The following is a 20,718-nucleotide window of genomic DNA, read 5'->3' as shown; positions in this document are numbered from 1 at the left end:
ACTAACGTAATGACTGTTAAATAACAAGGGCAATGAAAAAATGACTTATAAGATGTTTTCACAGTTATGTGCAGCATCCCGAGTCACATGAACAAACTCCAGGTGCTTGGCAACTGGCGTGTATTTATAATGGTTGCAGTGTTCTAGGGTCCTGGAGTTGTCATTTGCGACCTTCCTAGGCAGCTTCTAACAAGTTAAGTCCAATGTGGCAAGCCAGATTTGCCTAATATTGCACGATTCACTTAATAGCTGTAGTGATTTGCTTAATAACCGTGGCAAAGGGCCGTAAAATGGGGCATGACTTACTTAACAACTGCCTTGCTTAGAAACAGAAATGTTGGTCTCTTATGGTTGTAAATAGAGGACTATCTGTAATTGGCAGTTACTTCAGTAACTCTAGCTTTCATTACAGATAGTCCTCAATTTGCCACGGGTCATTTAAAGACCATTCAAAATTACGACCAGCTGTAAAGGCTGCTTTACGGACCACAAAGCACTGCATCCCCCCCCCTCACCCGCCTTAATTACATAGCCGCATTACAAGTGCTTGGTAACCAGACTGCAAACTAGATTTACTGCTTGGCAACCAGACTGCCAACCAGAGCGACAGACTGCCAAGTGTCCCTCAACCACTTGCAATCTGGTCAATTGCAATCTTCTCTGCAGACTTCCCCAGAGAAATTGGTTAGGAAGCAGGCAGGAAAGATTGGAAAAGAAGGGGCTGAAGTCCTTCCGTGGGTTGCAGAAATCTCTGTCCCTTTAGCCCAGGAAAGATTTCTGCTTTGTGCATGGAGGGGAGGGGACATCCTTTGGCAGGCTGCAGAAACAGAATTGGAATTCTCCCTGCAGGCTTTTGAGCTGAAATTCTTTGATAGGCAGCTCTTTCACTCTCTCCACTTAACAACCCAGGAAACTGCTGGGGTTGCAGTGGTTGAATAAAGCAATCCATGGCACCTTGCTTAACTACTGCTTCACCCAGCAACCAATGTTCTGATCCCAACCGTGGTCGTAAGTGAAGGATTACCTGTGTCCCTAAGAAGCAAATGCAACCAAGGTTTGAAAATTCAATGCCAATTAAAAGAATTTTATTCAAAGTAGATGCAATACAGATGGATTTGGGCTCTCCAAATATCACTCTTCATCTGTTCCAAGGTCAAAGCAGCTCATAAGTAGCACAATTTGTGGCAAGATTTATGTATTAAATAAGCATGTATTGTGTATCTGCTTCCACTAAGTGAGCCAGAATGAAATGAAAAGCCAAATGCAGCTTCATGGGATGTACAAGAATAAAATTTAAAAACCTATAACACAAGCTGTTCTCACTCAGAGACCACAAGACTAATCCAGAACACACTTCATGCCAAACACAACTGCTAATTCCGGTACCACCCACTGCTCAGTACAACTAGACCAATACATCTGGTACTGTGCAGCCAATTCCCAACAAAGTCGCTATTTACCAATAATGAACAATCCCCTCTGCTATGCACTAATTCTGAATATACAAAGTGCTTTGCTATCCTTATCTATTTATAACTACCACAACCTTAGAATTATTTAATGATTATAATAGTTTTACAAATCTGGAACCAATGCCAAGATATGAAAAACGGTTTGAAAAAGGCCCACTGAAAACCCACCCAAACCCAGACTCTCTTAAGATGTGGGAATGTCATATCTAATGTCCTACATGTGATCTTTAGGCAATAAAGACGACATAAAATAGCCAGCTGGAAGGAAAGGCCAATTTTGGGAAAATATACTGTGTGCGCATAGCCAAGAGAAGCAGAAACACTTACAGAAAGACTTACCAACACATTGATATTCTCCTTCTGACTCAGTAATGACCGTACCTCCTCTATATCACGGTTAAAAATGGCTTGGACCAGAGGAGGCTGCAAAAGACACAAAACAGGAAGATTGAATAAAGAATGGTGAAGAAAGAAAAATCAACCATTAATAGCAGAAACCCACAAATCTGAGCAAAGAATTTTCAAAAATCCACTGTATCCTTAGGCAGAAGGAGTGATGTGATTGAATCCTCAGCTACTGACTTTTAATCTCATAACTCCATGATGGGGAACCTGTGCCCAAAGTGGCACACGGAGCCATGTTGCCTGGCACATGCAGCATCGTCCGTTCCTCTTCTGGGTTTCTGGAGCACATGCGCACACGACGATCAGCTGGCTTTTGTCCGTGCGGCAGTGCCAGAAACTGGAAGAGCTGGTCTTCCGTTTTCCGGCATAAGCATGCGTGCCGGCCAGCTGATCGGTGTATGTGCATGCATGACAGTAACTGGAAGACTTGTTGGTCGGTGCACATGCATGTGCCGGAAACCAAAGTTCATTTTCCGGTGCGCGCATGCCCCCTGGCCAGCTCCTCTTCCGTTCTGCAGCTCAGACAAGCACATGCAAAGTGTTCCCTTTTTGGCACTCAGTGCCGAAAAGGTTCACCATCACTGTCATAGCTGCTCACACGAAATAACTGGAATTCTGGATATGTTCCTTACCACTGATTGTTTAAAGACCATTCAGAGTTAGGATAGCCTCAGAAAGGGTGCTCTACCTTCTGCAAAACACTTTTGGCTATCCTAAAATGTCAGACACCCCCCCCTCCCTCCTCCAGTCATATGACCATACTTCAAGCACTTGGCCACTGGCTCACATTTTATGACTGATTGCTGCATCTTGTGTTCACATGACCAGTTTCCACAAAAGATACCCATTTGGGAGAATGCCTTCGCACTTATATCTATGTGATTTGCAATTGTAAAATTGGGTCCAATCACATGGGTGCCTCGACTTATAGCCATCACGACTTACAATCAAAATTCCACTTCCAAATGCACCGGAAAGCAAATCTGCCAGTCTTTTCTGATCATCTTTGCTTGTATTCCTCTAGTCACAAAATAACCTATACCACCATTTGATGAAGAGAGTACAGTAGATGAAGTAGCGTATGCACAAGTTCCTTTAAGATGATGGCAGAAGAGAAAACTATTGTAGATCTTTTTGGTCTTTTTCCCACTATAGATGCAAGGGTTCACGATCATTTTGGCAATCTCATTATTTCCGGCAACTATGTATTCTGCTCTTTTCTAATAACCTGCCTGCAAAGAGTGCAGAAGGAATAAATGTGTTGTAGCACGCAAAAGCAACGGATTATGCTGCAATAAAAGGCCTCAATCCTTCCTTCAAGCCAAAAGAGAAAAGAAAGAGAAAACGGAAGCTGTATGTCATGCGGATCTTTGAAGCAGACAGATATTTCGGCATAGACTTTCCTTGTGCAACTTGCCAAGACCATGGGATGGTAAGGTAGGATTTTGCATCTGTTGGTCTGCATCATCAAGATCTATAATGGTATGCAGGAATGATGCTGGGAGAAAGGAAAGAGAGCCACAGACAAGACAACTGCATGTAAAAGATGTCTCAGCTATAGAAGAGGGAATAGCATGGGAAATGTTTCAAAAGAAACTCCCCCTAGTTTTCCAGAAAGGGAAAGAAGAAATAGTTTCAGTCATGCAACAATCTGTTAATGCAGGGGTCCTCAAACTTTTTAAACAGGGGGCCAATTTATGATCCCTCAGACTGTTGAGGGGCTGGACCGGCTGGGTAAGCATGGCTAGGCGGTAATGTAACTGGGTGGGTGTGGCTAGGTGGGCATGTGACTGGCTGGGCTTTGCCAATTTAGCAGTCCATTCTAAGAAGCAAAGTCAATAGGAAGGCCAGATTTACTTGATGGACATGTTAATAACTTAACAACTACAGTGATTCACTTAACAACTGTGGCAAGAAAGTTCGTAAAGTGGGGCAAAACTCACAACCATCTCATTTAGCAACAGAAATTTTGGGCTCAAATCAACCTTACTTGGCCTCTTATCCCCTCAGTTTATGAATCAGAAAGCCAAATGGGTCAAATTGCCAGTAAAACCTTTTAGTTAAAATGGAGACTTCCTTTCTTACTTCTTACTATCAATTCCACCATGCACAAACCCTAGAATCAGCTTGTTTCTTAAGTATACTGCAATTTAAGGTGTTATATTTTTTTATGAATTGCAACTTTCCATGAAATATTTTAAATAATCACATAAAGTTATATCACGGTTTCTAAATCACCATAGTGAGGTTTACACAACACTCTAAGTAAAAATTAAACAAATATTATGGCGTAAGATAACACCCTCAAGCTCTTTTTAATACCTCTGATGCAAAACATAGTGAAGATTCATCAGTTTCAACTTCTATCCTCTTGCAACTGCTTACTTCACTGTTGTAGCCTCCTTCCAGGAATATGAATATTTATGTGGGCAGTGAACACAAGGTCTTCTATCCTATACAACAGCCCACACGCAATACCTATGCAGACTATAGGCTACCAAACTTGACAAATGCAGTAGAATAATTAGTGGTTTATATCCACAACTACATCTTCCATGTGATTGTTGGCTTTTCTTCATGATGGCAGACATATGCCAGCAACACACAGCAGCCTGATTATATACTTCATTTTCTTCCTAGGTACAAACTAACCTAATGATGCTCAATGTTTTTTTTCTGATAGACTGCACACTTGGTTATGCAATTGCAAACAAGTTATACACCAAGTGAAAGATATCTGGACAAGTCTCAATGGAACTATGTGATGGAAGAAGTATTAAACAAATACAGAATAATACATAATTATCAATAAATCATATGTACTCATTGCATTATATGATTACTCTTCATGTGTATCATCATTTTTAGTCACTTTAAAAACTACAATTCAGCAACAACTTTTATAAATAAAGTCTCATCCTAAACTTTGGAGACATGTCACTGGAAGGCCTCATTCTGCATTCTTGATCCTGGGGAAATGTTGGACACAGACAAAATGAATGGCTACATTCACACACAAAGAGCAAATGATTGCACATAATGCTATGCCACAATGGGTATATTTGCATATCAAAGAAACACATGACAGTGTGTTTACTACTAAAACTATTAATATAAAAGTTCTATTCTATTATATTAATTTAATTACATCCCACCATACAATGGCTAACATCATTATGAAAAAGATGAAAACCACCGAAGTTTAAAACAAATATAAGACAAAATACATCATAACACTAAACCAAATAAAAACTGTGAATGAGAACAAGAAAAATAAAAAGATGGAAAAATTCACTTGACTGATAGGCAATGCTCTTCAAACAAACAAACAACAACAACCCAGTTTTTAACCTGCTGCTGAAAATAATTAAGGAGCAGGTCAGCCTGATCTCTGTTGGAAGGCTGTTCCAAAGCAGCATCTCTATCTTCCATTCCTCTTGCTTCTTGGAAATATGGAACTGTGGCAATTTTCTTCCTAGATGATCTAACAAGTTAGGACAATTCAAAGCGGAGTAGGCCTACTTAGACAGCAATCAAAAAAGAAGCTTTAGAGGTCCAAAACTTCCTTTAAGTGAAAAAATAGTATGATTTGTGACAGCACAATTTGCACCAAGATTTGGGAAGCAGCAAATACTTTTAACCAATATAACAACTTGAACATTTTTCTACCAAAACTCTTTTCTGTCTTCACTTATCTTCCCTTTTCTTCCAACCATAAGAGGCACACTATATTATCCAAGCCCAAATCATCCAAGAGTGTGAGAAATACTATCTTAGGACCTGCACTGAAGCTTAAATCCAGATTCAAAAGGGTCCAGATAATCCACTTTTTCAAGGATGCTGTGTAACTGATCTGTCACCATTATCTCAACTACTGTATTTTTCGGAGTATAAGACACACCTCCCCCCCCCCCCGCTAAAAGAGGGTGAAAATTTGGGTGCATCTTATACACTGAATTAGCCCCACCCTTTGGACTTTGCCGCCCAGCAATTTACTTCCTTGCAGCAAACGGGAAAAATGGGGATTCCAGAGGCGGCAATAGGCTATGGCAGTGATGGCGAACCTTTTTTGGCTCACGTGCCATAAGTGGGGGGAGCGCAGGGGGGGGTCATGTGCGGGCATGGCGCACCCATAATGCAATGCAGGACCCCCCCATGCGCATGCGTGCACTACAGGTGCTCCCCCCCATTTTTTGTATACTTTTTTCGCCCTCTCCAGGCTCCAGAGGCTTTATAGGAGCCTGGGGAGGGCGAAAACAGCCCCCCCCCCGGAGGCCCTCCGGCTCGGAGTGTCGTTTTAAGCTCTCCGAAGGCTTCAGAGACCTTCAGGAGGCTTCCCTGAAGCCTTCAGAGCGCTCAAAACGACCCTCCGAACAAACCGGAAGTCTGTTCCCAAAACTTCCAGTTTGCCCATAGGGCTGTTTTTTTGCACTCCGGAGGCTTCAGGGAACCTCATGAAGACTCCGGAGGGCCTCTGGAGCCTGGGGAGGGCGAAAAATGGCTTTCAAAAAGGGTGAACTCAGTTGTCAAGGCAGCACCTCGCGTGCCCTGACAAATGGCTCCGCGTGCCACCTGCGGCATGTGTGCCATAGGTTCGCCATCCCGGGGCTATGGCAATCCCTGCAGCCTGAAACAGATGATCATGAGGAGCCCCCTGGTTAATAATTATAAATGCCTATACAATTTACAATTATTAGACTTATTTTTTAAAGACTGCTTTATTATTGTTCTACACAACTTAACAAAATGAGCTTTTTAAAATAAATGCTTGATCTGAAGAGGCCTAGCACTATTGTATTTTCTTTTAAATAGCAGAGAATAATGTATACTTCCAGAAAGGCACATCAATTTTAACAGCATCTGCACAAGTATAGTCTGAAATGTAACACCACAAACAGTGTGTATCTTCGGTACTGTTTGCTGTTTGGTGCAAGGAGGCAAAGGCAGACTTTTTTTCTCTTGTTTTCCTCCCCAAAAGCTAGATGTGTCTTATACTTTGGAGTGTCTTATATTCCAAAAAATTCGGTACCTTCCCCCACAAATTGAAGTGAGAGATTGGGTAGTAATTGTCCGAGTGTATCAGATCCAGGGGTGGCCTGTTTAAGGGGCACACCACAGCTTCTTTCAAAACATTAGCAGCTCCCCTCCCATAAAAACCCAATGGGAATTTCACAGATCTAGGTAGCTATATGTATCTCCATTACAGTAGTCTTCGATTTACGACCACGATTGAGCCCAAATTTCAGTTGCTAAGCAAGACACTTGAGTTTTGCCCCATTTTACAAGCTTTCTTGCCACAGTGGTTAAGTGAATCCCTGCAGCTATTAAGTGAATCTGTCTTCTCCATTGGCTTTGCTTCTCAGAAGGTTGCAAAAGGTGATCACAGGACCCTGGGATACTGTAACCATCATAAATACATGCCAGTTGCCAAGTGTCCAAATTTTCATCATGTGGCCATGGGGATGCCGCAACAGTAGTGTGAAAAATGGTCATGAGTCACTTTTTTCTGTGCCTTTGTGCAGTCCTTAAAGGGAGAGTTCTAAATCAAGGACTACTTGTACTCCAAAAGTCAGGACAGGCAAAGAGTCAAGCTACAAGTCACAAAAGATAACCTAAATGCACCTTACCCACTTCCTTATCCTCATAGGACAAGAGAAGTTCCACATAATATGGAAAGATTATCTACAGTAATTATCTAATCTAGTGGATCTCAACCTACGGTACGTGGACCCAAAGGGCTGCAACACTGTCACAGAAGATTTGAAGAAAAGTTATGATTTAAATCTTGAGTTAAGTCTTGGTGGTCCATGGTCACAAAATTGTTTAAAGGGGGTCAGTGGTGAAGAAACGGTTGAGAAACATTGATCTAATCAGCATCATAGATGCTGATTAGATCCAGGAGGATTCAACATCTTGGTGAAACTAAATGATTTTATCGGCAAAGTGCTGATAAGCAGCAGCCAGGCAGGAGATTCCAATGATAATTCTTCTCTATTAGTCACCCTAAGCAAATCTGCTGGATGACAATCAGCCAGTGCAGTAAGAAAGGAGAAGTGAAGATGGTTTGTGGAGGTCTGAATGCAGGCACATACCTACCGATTCTTGATTGGGCTTGCTTTTTATCTTTCTCTACCAGTGCTCCAGGTATCATTCCTGATGTTTCATTTCTGAGAAGGTTTCAGTAAAACCAAGTAGCCAAATACCATATTTTTTCAGAATATGACACACCTCCCCCCCTGCTAAAAGAGGGTGAAAATTTGGGTGCATCTTATATACCAAATGTAGACCCACCCACCCACCGGCCCCCACCCTTTGGCCTCTGCCTCCCAGCAATTTACCTCCTTGCAGCAAACAGGGAAAATGGGAATTGCGGAGGCGGCAATAGGCTATGGCAATCCCTGCAGCCTGAAACAGCTGATGATGGAGAATGTTGAAATTGAAAGTGAAACTTGATGTTTGCTGCAGGAGGCAAATTGCTGGGAGGCAGGCAGATTTTTTTTTCTTGTGCTAATCAGGCTGCAAGGAGGTAAGTCAATAACTATAAATGCCTATAGAATGTTCAAATTATAATTATATTTTTTAAGACTGCTTTATTATTGTTCTAGACAACTTAACAAAATGAAGAAGCTTTTTAAAATAAATGCTTGATCTGAAGAGAGCCAAGTATAGTCTGAAATGTAATACTACAAACAGTGTATATCTTCTGTACTGTTTGCTGTTTGTTGCAAGGAGGCAAATTGCTGGGAGGGAGACGGCAGTTTTTTTCCCCCTTTGTTTTCCTCCCCAAAAATTAGGTGCGTCTTATACTTCAGAGCGTCTTATACTCCAAAAATACGGTATGTTCACAAGAACATCTAGGTTTTCAGATAGTGCTTGGGGGAATTTTTAAAAACTGAGTGTCTGGAACCTTCCCAAAAGTCAGTAGCCTATCCAAAACATAGCTGTGGCAATTTGTGAGGATTTACACACCTTAGTTTCTGTATGAAGAGCCAAATCTGTTAGATGCTGATTAGGCTTCAGACAAATGCCCAAAGAAAAAGGCCTCTACAGTCCTCTAGTAAAGATTTATCATTTATGCTTTCTCAAAATAAATTCAGGCAAGGCAATAAGCTTTTTTGTTTAATGACAATTAAGGTAAGTTATTATGTTCTATAGTCGAAAACTGCAGAAAGGTAGCAGAATAGTTCTATCTGCTTACAGCATTATAAATTTTGTGGCTGAGATATCACCAGCCTGTATCTCATGCATTAGTTTTGGGTATTGACACATCTTAATAGCAAGTTGAATTCCATTAATATGTAATACTTAAAACACTGGATTCTGTTCTAGCTGCTTCTTCTAAATAATCTTGACAATCTTCAAATGCCAACATTTTCAGAAATGGCCCAAAACTGGTCTAAAGATATTATTCAATTGTCTTGATGTGCACAGATTTCAAAATGCAATACCTGGTTTAGCATCTTTTAATATTATTCTCAGACAGAACCCTGTTGCTTTTATATTTTATTATGACTATAATCAAAGGTGGTATTCAGCCAATTCTGGAGAACCGGTAGCAGAAATTTTGAGTAGTTCGGAGAACCGGCAAATAGGCTGGCCCTGCCCCTGCTGCCTCCCAGCTGATCTTATTTTGTTGCCCTCAACAGGAGAACGGAGCTGGAAAGGAGGTTAGGGGGGTGGGGAGGGAATGGGGATTTTGCAGTGTTCTTCCCCTGCCACACCACAAAGCCATGGCTACAGAAACAATATTTAAAAAAATTGAATCCCACCACTGCTACATATGTCCACTCAGTGTAACCTGTTACAGACAAAATACAAACCACACTACACTGTACAGAAATGTTTGGTGATAGTAAATGCCAGAATCTGATATAACAACATGACGCTTATCCAGAATTTGATGGAAGATGAGCAGTTGGATCAGATATACACTATAACACTGAGATATGATTGGGCAAGATACTAATGCCACACTCTCAGCAATCTGCCCTCCTGGGTTTTGGGTTCTTCATTAACACTAAGCCTTGAGAAAGAGGTGCTGATCCATAAATATGCTTTACTCATCCCCAGCATTTTGCCAATAGTCACCCAGATTTATCAAACTTTTGACTCTGCACAGATAGAGACTAAAGTAGAAAATAAATATGGCCATGCTAACCTGCACTTCCTTTCCCCTGTGGAGTCCAACAATATAGATAAAAAGCCAGGAGGGGGCTTATTCATATATATCTCCATCAGCTTGGATGTTTTATTGCAAAACCACCATATTTTTTGAACTATAAGATGCACCGGAGTATAAGACACACCAAGATTTTGAAGAGGTAAATTTAAAAGAAAAGTTTTTGCATTCTGCAGGCCTCCCAAATCCTCTGCATGTCTTGTTTTTTGCAAAAAACAGGGCATGCAGAGGCTTTGGGAGGCTTGTAGAGTGCTCCTGGGGGCTGGGGGTGCAAAAATGAGCAAAAAAATCTCCTGTTTTTCACTCATTTTTGCCTTCCCCAGCCCCCAGGAGCACTTTGCAGGCCTCCCAAACTCCCTGCACATCCATTTGGCAAAGGGGGCGGAGTTTCGAGATTCCAAAAATGCTGTATTCGGTGTATAAGATGCATCCAGATTTTCACCCTCTTTTTTTGGGGGGGGGCAAAGGTGCATCTTATCCTCTGAAAAATACGGCATATGGAAAGGGAGGTGGGAGTACTGACCAGGTGGACATTTGGGCCTAGCTTTGGTTAATGAACCAACTGTAGCCCTATATGGAATAAGAGGGCCCTGTATCAGTGATATAATGCTCCCAATTATGGCCTGCTTAGATTACTGCAAGGTGCAATACTGTATGAAGAGGCCTCAAAGATCATTCAAAATGCAACTAGTACAAAATGGAACCACCTGTAGGTTAATCAGCACTAGATACCCTGAGTACATTACACCTATGCTACAAGCAATACGTTGGTTGGCAATAGATTTCTGGGGGCAGTTTAAAGAGCTGCTTTTATCTCATAAAGTCCTATATGGCTTGGCACTCAGTTGCAATTGATTTTGGTGGGGGGTGCGGTGTATTTGCCAGGAGAGCTGTGGGTTTTTTTAACTAATGGCTTCATATTATGGAACAGTCTCATCCAAGAAGGAAGGTGTTGTTGTCCTTCTAAAAGAAAAATTATTCTTGAGGGCTTTAAAATGCAATTTATTGGGAATGGGTTGTGTGTGTGTGTGTGTGTGTGTGTTTGTTTGTTTACCATATTTTTAATGTTTGTAATTGTTACATTATGATGTTATGCATATAATCTCTATACACCATTACCGGTAAGAGTTGTGTTACTGTGGTGATTTAAAAATCATCATCATCAACAACAACAAAGAAATACTTTACTGTATGCATATCCTACACCAAAGAGAAATGCAATCAAAGAACACAAACAAGACAACTCCCTTATCTTCCTGGCATCCCTCTAACTTCAATCCTCCACACAAAAAAGAGAAAAAAACATATACAACAGAGAACTGTACTGAATACCCTCCTGGTCCTCCTACACGCTCAGCACAGGCTAGTACAAGGCAGATCTAATCCCATCTGTTCATCTTGTCTTCCAGAGGAAAACCTTCAGCCTCTTCTACATCTCTTTTCAGAAAAATCTTTCAATTCCACTAACCTCAGGTATACTTCCCTCCAAGTCCTTGGACACAATGGCAAAAGGAGGGAGGATAAAGGGGGAAAGATGAGTCATCCATATGGAATGCAGTGGACTCAATATTCATCTTATTTTTTAAAAAAAATATGTCTCTTTTTATAATAGAGCCCATTATGCCCTACAATCTTGGGCCATGTAGTTCCTGGAGCAACTGGTATGATGTACTGCCCACTGTCCTTAAGATAAATGCTGGCCGCAAAAAAACTAAATTAAATGCATATGTTTTATCAGATATGCTAAACCTTGAAACCTTCACATTAAATCTCCATCTATATAAATCAGGTTAATGGAATAAAATATTTTAAACTCTAGACTGATGTTTTAAACCAGACAGCCAGAAAGTGCATGTTGGTGGGGTGGGGTGGGGTGGAGAATCTAATGACAATATAATTTAGAAACCTAGGATTTTCCAGGACTGAGAATTAAAAATTAACTCAAAAAAATTGGCATGTAGCTAAATTAGAATTATTGTAACACGCTTTCTAATTATACTGTGGAGATTATTAGTCAATGCAATCTGTGTTTTAGAAAGCCACTTTCTGACTTCCAGCTCAAAGAAATGGACGAGGCGATATTTCTGTTTGTGCATAAAAAGCCCCTCATGAATGCTATACTGTATACAAGTATTCATCACAACCAATCATTTAGTGACCAGTTACAACAGTACTGAGAACGTCACAACCATATTTCATACTTATGACTTTTGCAGCATCCCCGTGGTCACATGATCAAAATTCCGGTGCTTGGCAAAATGGCATGTATATGAGACAACCGCACTGTCTGGGAGTCATGTGATCACCATTTGTAATCTTCCCAGCCTGCTACCAACAATCAAAGCCAATAGAGGAAGCCAGATTCACTGAACAACTGCAGTGATTCACTTAACAACTGTGGCAAAAAGATCATAAATGAGGCACAGCTCACAGCAACTACCTTGTTACACAGTTGTTAGCAACAAAAACATTAGTCTCAATTGTGGCCGTAAGTCAAGGATGATCTACTTGTTTCCCCAAAAATAAGACCTCTCCGAATAATAAGCCCAATTGGGCTTTTGAGCGCATGTGCTAAAATAAGCCTTCCCCAAAAAATAAGACCTCCCTGAAAATATTGCAACACAGCAGCAGCCATGAGGTGACCACACACGCCGCCTCCTGCATCTCAAAAATAATAAGACCTCCCCGAAAATAAGGCAAGGTGCTAATTTTAGGGGACAAAAGAAAATAGGACCCTGTCTTATTTTCGAGGAAACACAATATAACTAGCTGATATAAGGGAAATACCTAATCTCTACATATAGGGTAGATAACCTGCTGCCTTCCAGATTTTGGGGACAGGAAAGGCAGGACACAAAATAATATCAATACTCATACAAGATAGATATAAACTGAGACTTTGCTTCCATCTGCTGGGGGCCATGGGATCCAAAGAAGTAGAATCAGAAAGTTCAAAGGGACTTTATAACACTGAATCCAACCTCCTCTTTGCAGGAGTCCAGCAGATATAAAGCAGTCTCCACAGATGATCATGCAGCCTCTATTTAAACACGTTCACCAAACAGAGCTCAACATTGCCTGAACATATTTTTTTTTTACTGTTGAATCTGTTATAGCTTTATTACAATTACTTTGTATCCTGCATGTTGGGATGACAACACAGAGCAAGGCCCTTCTGGTGCAACAATCCAACTCATACTTATTTCCTTTAAATTCTTCTTGTCAGATTTAAGTTCCGTGCTTCATTACCATGTTGTTTACTCTTCTCTGATCCTTCTTAGTGTAATTCCCAGAAGCACAGTATTGGGTCTGACAAGTGCAGAGCGCATTACATTATTTTCTGTGTTTTGGAAATTATACTTCTACTGATGCAGCTGAAAATTACGCCTGTCTTTTTGTACCACACTGCTGACTCATATTTGTCACATATTATTATATATTCAACTACCACTCCAAAACAAGTCTCTTCTATTATATTTTTTTGAATATCAAACTTCTTTTATCTAGATGAAGAGGTCTACATGTGTTTCTGTTAAAATTCCATTTAAATATTTTCCATTATATAATGTAGGAAAACAAGTCAGGAGAACCTTAAACCCACTGGTGACCAGGACAAGAAATCCCTTCATCACAATCCTAATTAAAACATAGTTATATGAAGCATATCTTAAAACTCAGTACACTGTAATAAAACCACTTTGTAGCAAAAATGTCCATCCAAGAAAAAGAAAAAGACCCTGAAACTGGGTTGATATTAAAATGTTTCTATTATGCACAAAGTAGCAGAACACTGGAGAAGATGAACATGACTTGTAGTTTAGTGGATAAATGGCTGCCTTCACATAACATGTTAAGCTAAAATCAAGCCATGGTCTTCTGCATTAAGAAAGAGTAGTAGTATAGGATGTGAATATGAAATCATACTACTTGGAAGATTCATTTGAATCCTGAAAGATGAACAACTGAAGACTACATACAATCAAGACTATGATAAAAACTAGACAAGTTACAACTTTCAAAGGAACCCACAAAAGACAGTCAAAGAGTTCCATTTAAGACCATGAAAGGAAATGGTTAACATTCAGGTACTACCACAGCCCAAAGTGCTACAGATATATGGATATTGCAGAAGAAACCATGTGAATAAACTCCCAGGAAAAATGCAAATGAAAAGAAATGCAGATTATGAGAGAAACAAAGGGACAGGAAACCATACCAGTAATGTACCAAGAAAATCACAAACATGGCAGCAGCCTAATGAGAAAGAAAAGAGTTAAGTTGTATCTTCCAAAAGTGTTCCAAAACAGAAAGGGCCACCAAAACATACTTCTCTAACCGGCTGAATCATACAGCTTCACCCAAAGTATGACTAAATATTTAACCAAAAAACAAATTATTTGACCTCATCTGCTGATTTAAACATGTATTTGGGGACAAGTAAAAAGCTTGAATCTTGTAGTGGTATCCTGACCCATGTGAACAAAGTACTAAGAGTATCAAAAAAAGGAATGTAGCAGTCGAAGGGATGCAGCGATGGAGAGAATAAGGATAAAACGACAAATTTGCTGGACGCAAAATACACGCAGATGCACGGGCGCATGGACAAACACACAAGAGGGTTATTGCCGAGGGGGGAAACTGGAGGAGCGAGTCCTCTATTATGCCACCACCAGTCCTCTATATATGCCACCTCCAGCTCCTGAAGGGAAGGGAAGGCATAAAATAAACGAGCTGAGAAGGATTCTGTGTCTTTAAGAACTAATGCAGAATACTTTAAGCCCCACTAGGCCCAAATCCTCTTTTCCCCTCCAGTGTGATGCTAGGAGAAAAAAATTACACGGCTTGCAAAAAAACAAATCTCCCTTTTGGGGGCCGCTGCTAAGACGAGGACTTGCCTAGGTTGGGGAGAAGTCCTTGCGCTCCAGAAACCGGAGTGGGGGAGAAGGGAGCAAGGAGGGAAAGAGGGACGGAGAGGAGGAGGAGAGTCCGCAGGCAGAAACGAGGGCCCAAAACAGTGGCAGGCGGTGGGGGAAAGGGCTGCCTGGGGGAACGGGAAAAGCAGGCGAGGCGCGCCGGCGAAAAGGGCGGCAAGAACTCTTGCTTCTTAGGCGGGAAACAGCCGGGCTCTCAACCCGGCCACCGCCGCCGCCGCCCTTCTTCGGAGGTTGGTGTGGCGTTTGGCCGGGATTAGGCCAGCCCTGCCGACTCTCGCTTGGCCCCAGCTCCATCTCCAGGCCCCAGCCGCTGCACGCCGGAGGGAGAAGCCAGACCTTGCTCCTGCTGAAGCCAAGTGGGCGGCTCTGCAACTAGGCCGTGCATCCTCCGGCTGGCGTAGCGGACGCGGCGGGCCAGCGAGCGAGGCAGAGAGGGAGGGAGGGAGGGAGGGAGGGAGGGAGGAGGCCAGAGCTGGGCGCCAGGAAAAGGGTCAGGCAGAGGCGTCTTCTCCCCACGCCCGCCATACCTGGTCCGTGATGCTGAGAATCCCCATCTCCGGGCGGGGCCGCCCCCCCTCTCAGCAGCGCCGCCGCCTTCTCCTCCGCGCTCCCGGCATCGATCGCACTTCGGCTGCCGCGGCGCCCTCCGGCTGCTTGTGGGGCGGCGGACGGGGAAGAACTCAGCCCGCCCACCGGAGGGAGGAAAGCAGGCCGGCCGTGCCGACGTAGCGACCCCTGCCGGGGAAGCCCGCCCAGCCGCTCCTCCCAGCCCCTGGGGACCAGGCCGCGGGGAGCCCCTGAAACCGGCTCTCCCTTGCAGGCTGTGATCCTGTCTCCACCGGCTCCCCTGTGGGTCGCTTTTTCACCCGCCGGGCTTGCGTGGTTAGCCAGTGACTCCTGGGGCGTGAAATCCAAGAGACGGGGTTGAGCCAAGCCTGATTCCGGGAAGCATGGCCACGCACGTGTGCCGTGCAACATCTGCGGATCCAAACCCGGGCAAATAAAAAAAAACGCCGCGTGGCTATGCGCTGCACCAGCTACATTGGGTTGATGTTTGGCCTCGAAAAGTTAAGCCGGGTCGGTTGTGGATAGTGCTTGGATGACAGACCGGGGTAGAATGGGAAGTTTTTAAAAGTTTAATAACATTTCGAAGCAAAGCCAGTAGCAAAAAAATTCCCATACCAGTATATTGACAGAAAACTACAGCTATAATAGTTTTCTGTGAAGTTCCTGCAGTTTACCTTGTGTGAAGTTTTATGCTGTTTCCATTGTGGGAAGCCCCCCTGCCCTCCTGGAGAATGAAATATTTTGGGGAATATTAAAAGAGGTAAAATATTATATTTCCCCAAAAGAAATGGAGAAACAGAAAGCAGCCCGCAATCTTTCTTAAGCGCCTACAGCTAATGCCCATTAAGAAATCGTGGGCCAGCCTATTCACAAACAAAACACCTTCACCTCCAGTGATAGGATTAAAATTTACATCCTTCTCCCACCCAGATTCTAAGGACAGGACCTTTTAGGACATAATAACCTTTTAAAGACATAATAGGATTAACCCACCATCATTAGAATAAGAAAGACACCAGGCTCATTATATTGCACAATCCCTGAAGCATTTCAGAAACTATAAAAATCCTTGCACTCATCCAGCTAATTTGTCAGCTGCTCCAGAACTGCATGCTGTGGTTCTGTTCATCAATAAATGGAATCCTTTCCACTCAGCCACCATTTTATTTCTAGCACCTTTCTCCCATCTTGGAACTGAACCAGGTGGATCTTTTCTTTCTTCCTACACCATGGGTGTCAAACTGGTGGCCCACATGCAGGCCATGCCCACCTTGGCTCCACAAAAGCAAAAAAAAAAAAAAAGTCAAGATATATCACGTGACACAATCCAGTTTGACATCAATGTCCTACACCATCTCCCTTTTTAGAACATTAACAGAATCCACAATGGTCTGGAATCAGTGTCTCCGCTAGATTGATAGTCAAGATAAAACGAAATTAATCAAATAAAAATAGCAAACAGGGAAAATCCTTTACCCAAAATTTTTCAAACTCCCAAATAGGTTACCCAGACCTAATCTACATTTCAAAGGATAAGGTTTACAAACACAAATAGAGTTAATTAAATTAGGCTTCCAGTGCAACTGAATGTTCATAAGAATATACACATATCTCAAGTGTCACCCTAGAATCAGCACATGGGCACTTCCACACCTGGGACAAGCTCCTCTATTTAACTGTTGCTTTACCTCATTTCCCTTTCAAGAGTTCGCCTTCAAGCATAATGTACAAACACAAATTTGTAGTCATGAGTTGTAGAAATATGAATCACTAGTTAAAGTGGCTTTAGTAGTTTCCACTGAGAAAAATGAGAATGTGGTATCTCCACACACCATTGGTTTAGGCTAAAGTGGAGTGTTGATAGATGGATGAGAGTTTAAAATATTCAGAGCTCCAAATTTTAACATTTATGGGATTAACTTCATCTGAGACTTGGTCCCTTTAGAGTGCTTTATGTGATTTATAAAATGCATTTGAACACACACACACACACACACTTCCATGTATCATTTAAGTAAGCAGTTTCATTGCTTATCCCTGCCCACAATATTGATTTCTTCATAAAATGGTGTTGCATGCAATGCTTTTTTAGATCATTAGGTGTTTTAATATATGTGTAGCTCTTTTCTCTGAACTGGAGAATGGTTATTAAGATCATCTGTGATCTTTGCTACTTGATCTGTGAGAATCTTCCTTACATTAAGACACAATACGCATTAGGTGCTTCCTAAAACTACCAGAAACCATAAAAATGATTTTTCCCCCTAATCTGTTTTGTGTTGATAAGGACAGATTAGGATTTGGAAGCTGTAGAGTGGATAATTTATGTTAAAGAGTATACTTTTTCTCTGCTCTCTGTCCATATATCTTTAAAATATATATGACAAAAATACCATACATCTTCAAGATTGAAAAAAAAATTGCCTGGAATGTGTTGCACAAATGCAGATGGGAAAATGCCAGATATATATTAATCCTTTGCATTTTACTGGAATTGTGTTCAGTCAGGCCTACATTCAAGTGAAAAGTTATGCTGATACAGATAAAAGGTCTCAAATGCTATCCACAACTCATAAAAAGTTTCATAATTATTCAAGAAATTAAGAACTTCCCTTTGTAATTTCTGTTTAACTCTGTGTAAGCATATAATTATAACCAAGTCAGCCAATGACAGACAAATGTTTATGACTGTTGCCCAAATATAAAATTATAGACTTCCCTTGTGTTTCTTAAGGATAGGCCTCTGCTCAACATGTTTTAAGAGTCTTTGATCTTCTGTCCATTTATCACTGCATTCCATACTTGTGGAGATTCAAGTTAAAAAATACCGAGTTGCTGTCTTTATTAAACTTTAATAACATTAGAGTTGTTTCATACTGCATTATTAAAAACAATGTAGAATGTTTGTTTTTATTTCATTTTGATTTATTGGAATTTTGAATAAAATTTGGTGTGCCTTTCATTATTGGCTATTGATACTTAACAATGTTTTAGAAAGGTTGGAGAATGTACGTTTCCCCCAAAATAAGACAAGGTCTTATTTTCTTTTGACACCCCCCCCCAAAAAATAAGCACTTGGTCTTATTTTTTGGGGGGTCTTATTATTTTTGAAGTGCAGGAGACAGCAAGCGTGGTCACCTCATGGCTGCTGCTGTGTTGCAATATTTTCGGGGAGATCTTATTTTTGAGGTGCAGGAGGCCCCTTAACCTTGGCCTACGGCCCGCAGATCAGCTGATCCAGAGAGAGCCAGAGGTTCTGTCTCTGTTTCTGGCACACTCTTGCCAGCCCTAGCATTGTTGGACCTGCTGCTCTTTTTGTGCCCGCCACTAAAAGAAGGGGCACGGTAGCTAGAATTTATGGTAGTGCCCTCCACAAGGCCGTTCCACGTAGATGGCAGGTGCATGTGGGGCATGTTTTCCACCCTTCTCCTCCCAGGAAATGGCAGGGACCGGCTGCTCATGTGTTTAAATATTTTAGGGGAGAGTTTATTTTCAGGGAAGGGCTTATTTTAATAGATGCACTCAAAAGCCTGATTGGGCTTATTATCGGGGAGGTCTTATTTTCAGGGAAACAGGGTATTACTCCTTTGAAGTCCTACAATGCAGGTAAGACTTGATCTTCATTGTACATCTTATCTAAAGCCTTGTAGCTTGTGGTTGCCTGTTACTGATGGTTAATATCCAAACTTCAAGTGTTATATGAAAGGAGAGCAATTGCTGTTCTAAATGGATCTTAGTACAATAAATGGTAAAAATTGCCACTAATGCCTTTTACAATGTTAGATTAGTTTTCATAATTCCCATTTAGCACTGACAGCACTATTTTGATTAAGGATTATGGGGACTAAAGGGGCTGTTTTTTCAAGGTTGTGAAGTGTTGTGCAGAATGCAGTAGAGGGCACTGTCCATTCTTTGTTTACTTCCAGCATCATGGATCAAAAGTGTCCCATATAATTACTAGTTTTATAGTTATCTTTCTTAAATCCACTCCTATTAGTTTACCTTTCATGCTTGTTGAATAAGCAGATGTGTCCAGGTAATGATGCTTTATCTTCATACTGTAAAAGTTTCATCCATTAATTTGTGCTAATAAAGCTACTGATAGATTAGATTAGTATACAGTAGCAATTACTGCTATTTAATATTGTGAGAATTTAGCACTCACCCCTCTCCTAGGAAAATGAAATATTTTAGGAAATATTAAAAGGACAGAATATTTCCCCTAAAAGGGAGGTAGAAACACATCCCCTCCCCCTTTGTCAAAGGGCCATTAAGGCCTGGGCCAGTCTATTCTACATAACAAAGATCTACCTCCTTCAGGAAAAGCCATAATAGGAATTGCCCGAAGCTCTTTCATTACATCATCACCCAGCAAGAGTCAACCAAGCTTGGGACTCAGGGCAGCCTACAGAGTTGCCCCTGCATGGCCCCATGGGAGTCTGACAACCAATCAGAATACAAGCTCAAATTCAAAAGCCCAGAGAAGGCATAAAACCCCGGCAGGCACTCTCAGCATCTCTTCCCTTTTTTCTTCACCCAAGATCTTCAAGGCATGTGATCCTGTCCACCATTAAAAACCATCTTTCCAAGCAGCCACCATGCTTCCAGTGTCTTTTTCCCCACTTGGAATTCTACCCAGAAGGATATTTCTTCCAACAATATATAGCCAGTTCTCATGGCCATATTATATCTCTGGGAGATGAACAAAGGTGGTCTCATTTTGGAAAGTCTGTCTCCACCTGTTTTAAAAACAAGTTATTAAAAATCAAATGTTTATTTTAAACACGGTATCTGCCTAAAATATTGTGCTAGAAAGAGTTATATACTTTGAGACAAGAGCCCATGCTGAATCAAACCACAACCCCATCTAGTTTAACAATCTGTGTCACTCCAAAGCCAGCTGGATGCTTTTAGGAACTTAATAAGCTTGGATTAGAGAGTAGTAGCCCTCTCCAAATGATGTCGTTCAGCAATCACTGTTAAAAACATAAACATATTGTTTTATCCTTCTGCTTTCAAAACTCATGGGTGGAATGCTCAACTAGGTTTCCTGGATTGGACAACCTATGCTTCTACAGCAGCGGAGGAAAGCCTCTTGATTTATTCAAACGGCAAAGCAGCCCTATTGGAGGCTCACGTGATTTGTGCCCTTCATTAAATA

General features: G+C 41.5%; 1 protein-coding gene across 1 annotated transcript in view; it reads right to left on the bottom strand.

The window, feature by feature from the left end:
- ANKRD52 (ankyrin repeat domain 52) overlaps positions 1 to 15,664 on the bottom strand; it is a 64,598-nt gene extending 48,934 nt beyond the window's left edge. Inside the window, exons 1-2 of the mRNA XM_032209870.1 lie at positions 15,518 to 15,664; positions 1,812 to 1,895 (exon numbers count right to left, since the gene is read on the bottom strand). Coding sequence (XP_032065761.1) covers positions 1,812 to 1,895; positions 15,518 to 15,544 — 111 coding nt within the window. The 5' untranslated portion in view covers positions 15,545 to 15,664. The remainder of the gene's footprint in view (positions 1 to 1,811; positions 1,896 to 15,517) is intronic.
- Positions 15,665 to 20,718: the final 5,054 nt, after the last annotated feature.

Source organism: Thamnophis elegans, chromosome 2 (genome assembly GCF_009769535.1).
Source record: "Thamnophis elegans isolate rThaEle1 chromosome 2, rThaEle1.pri, whole genome shotgun sequence".
In the NCBI taxonomy this organism is placed as follows: domain Eukaryota; kingdom Metazoa; phylum Chordata; class Lepidosauria; order Squamata; family Colubridae; genus Thamnophis; species Thamnophis elegans.
This window is presented reverse-complemented; position numbering and strand designations above follow the sequence as displayed.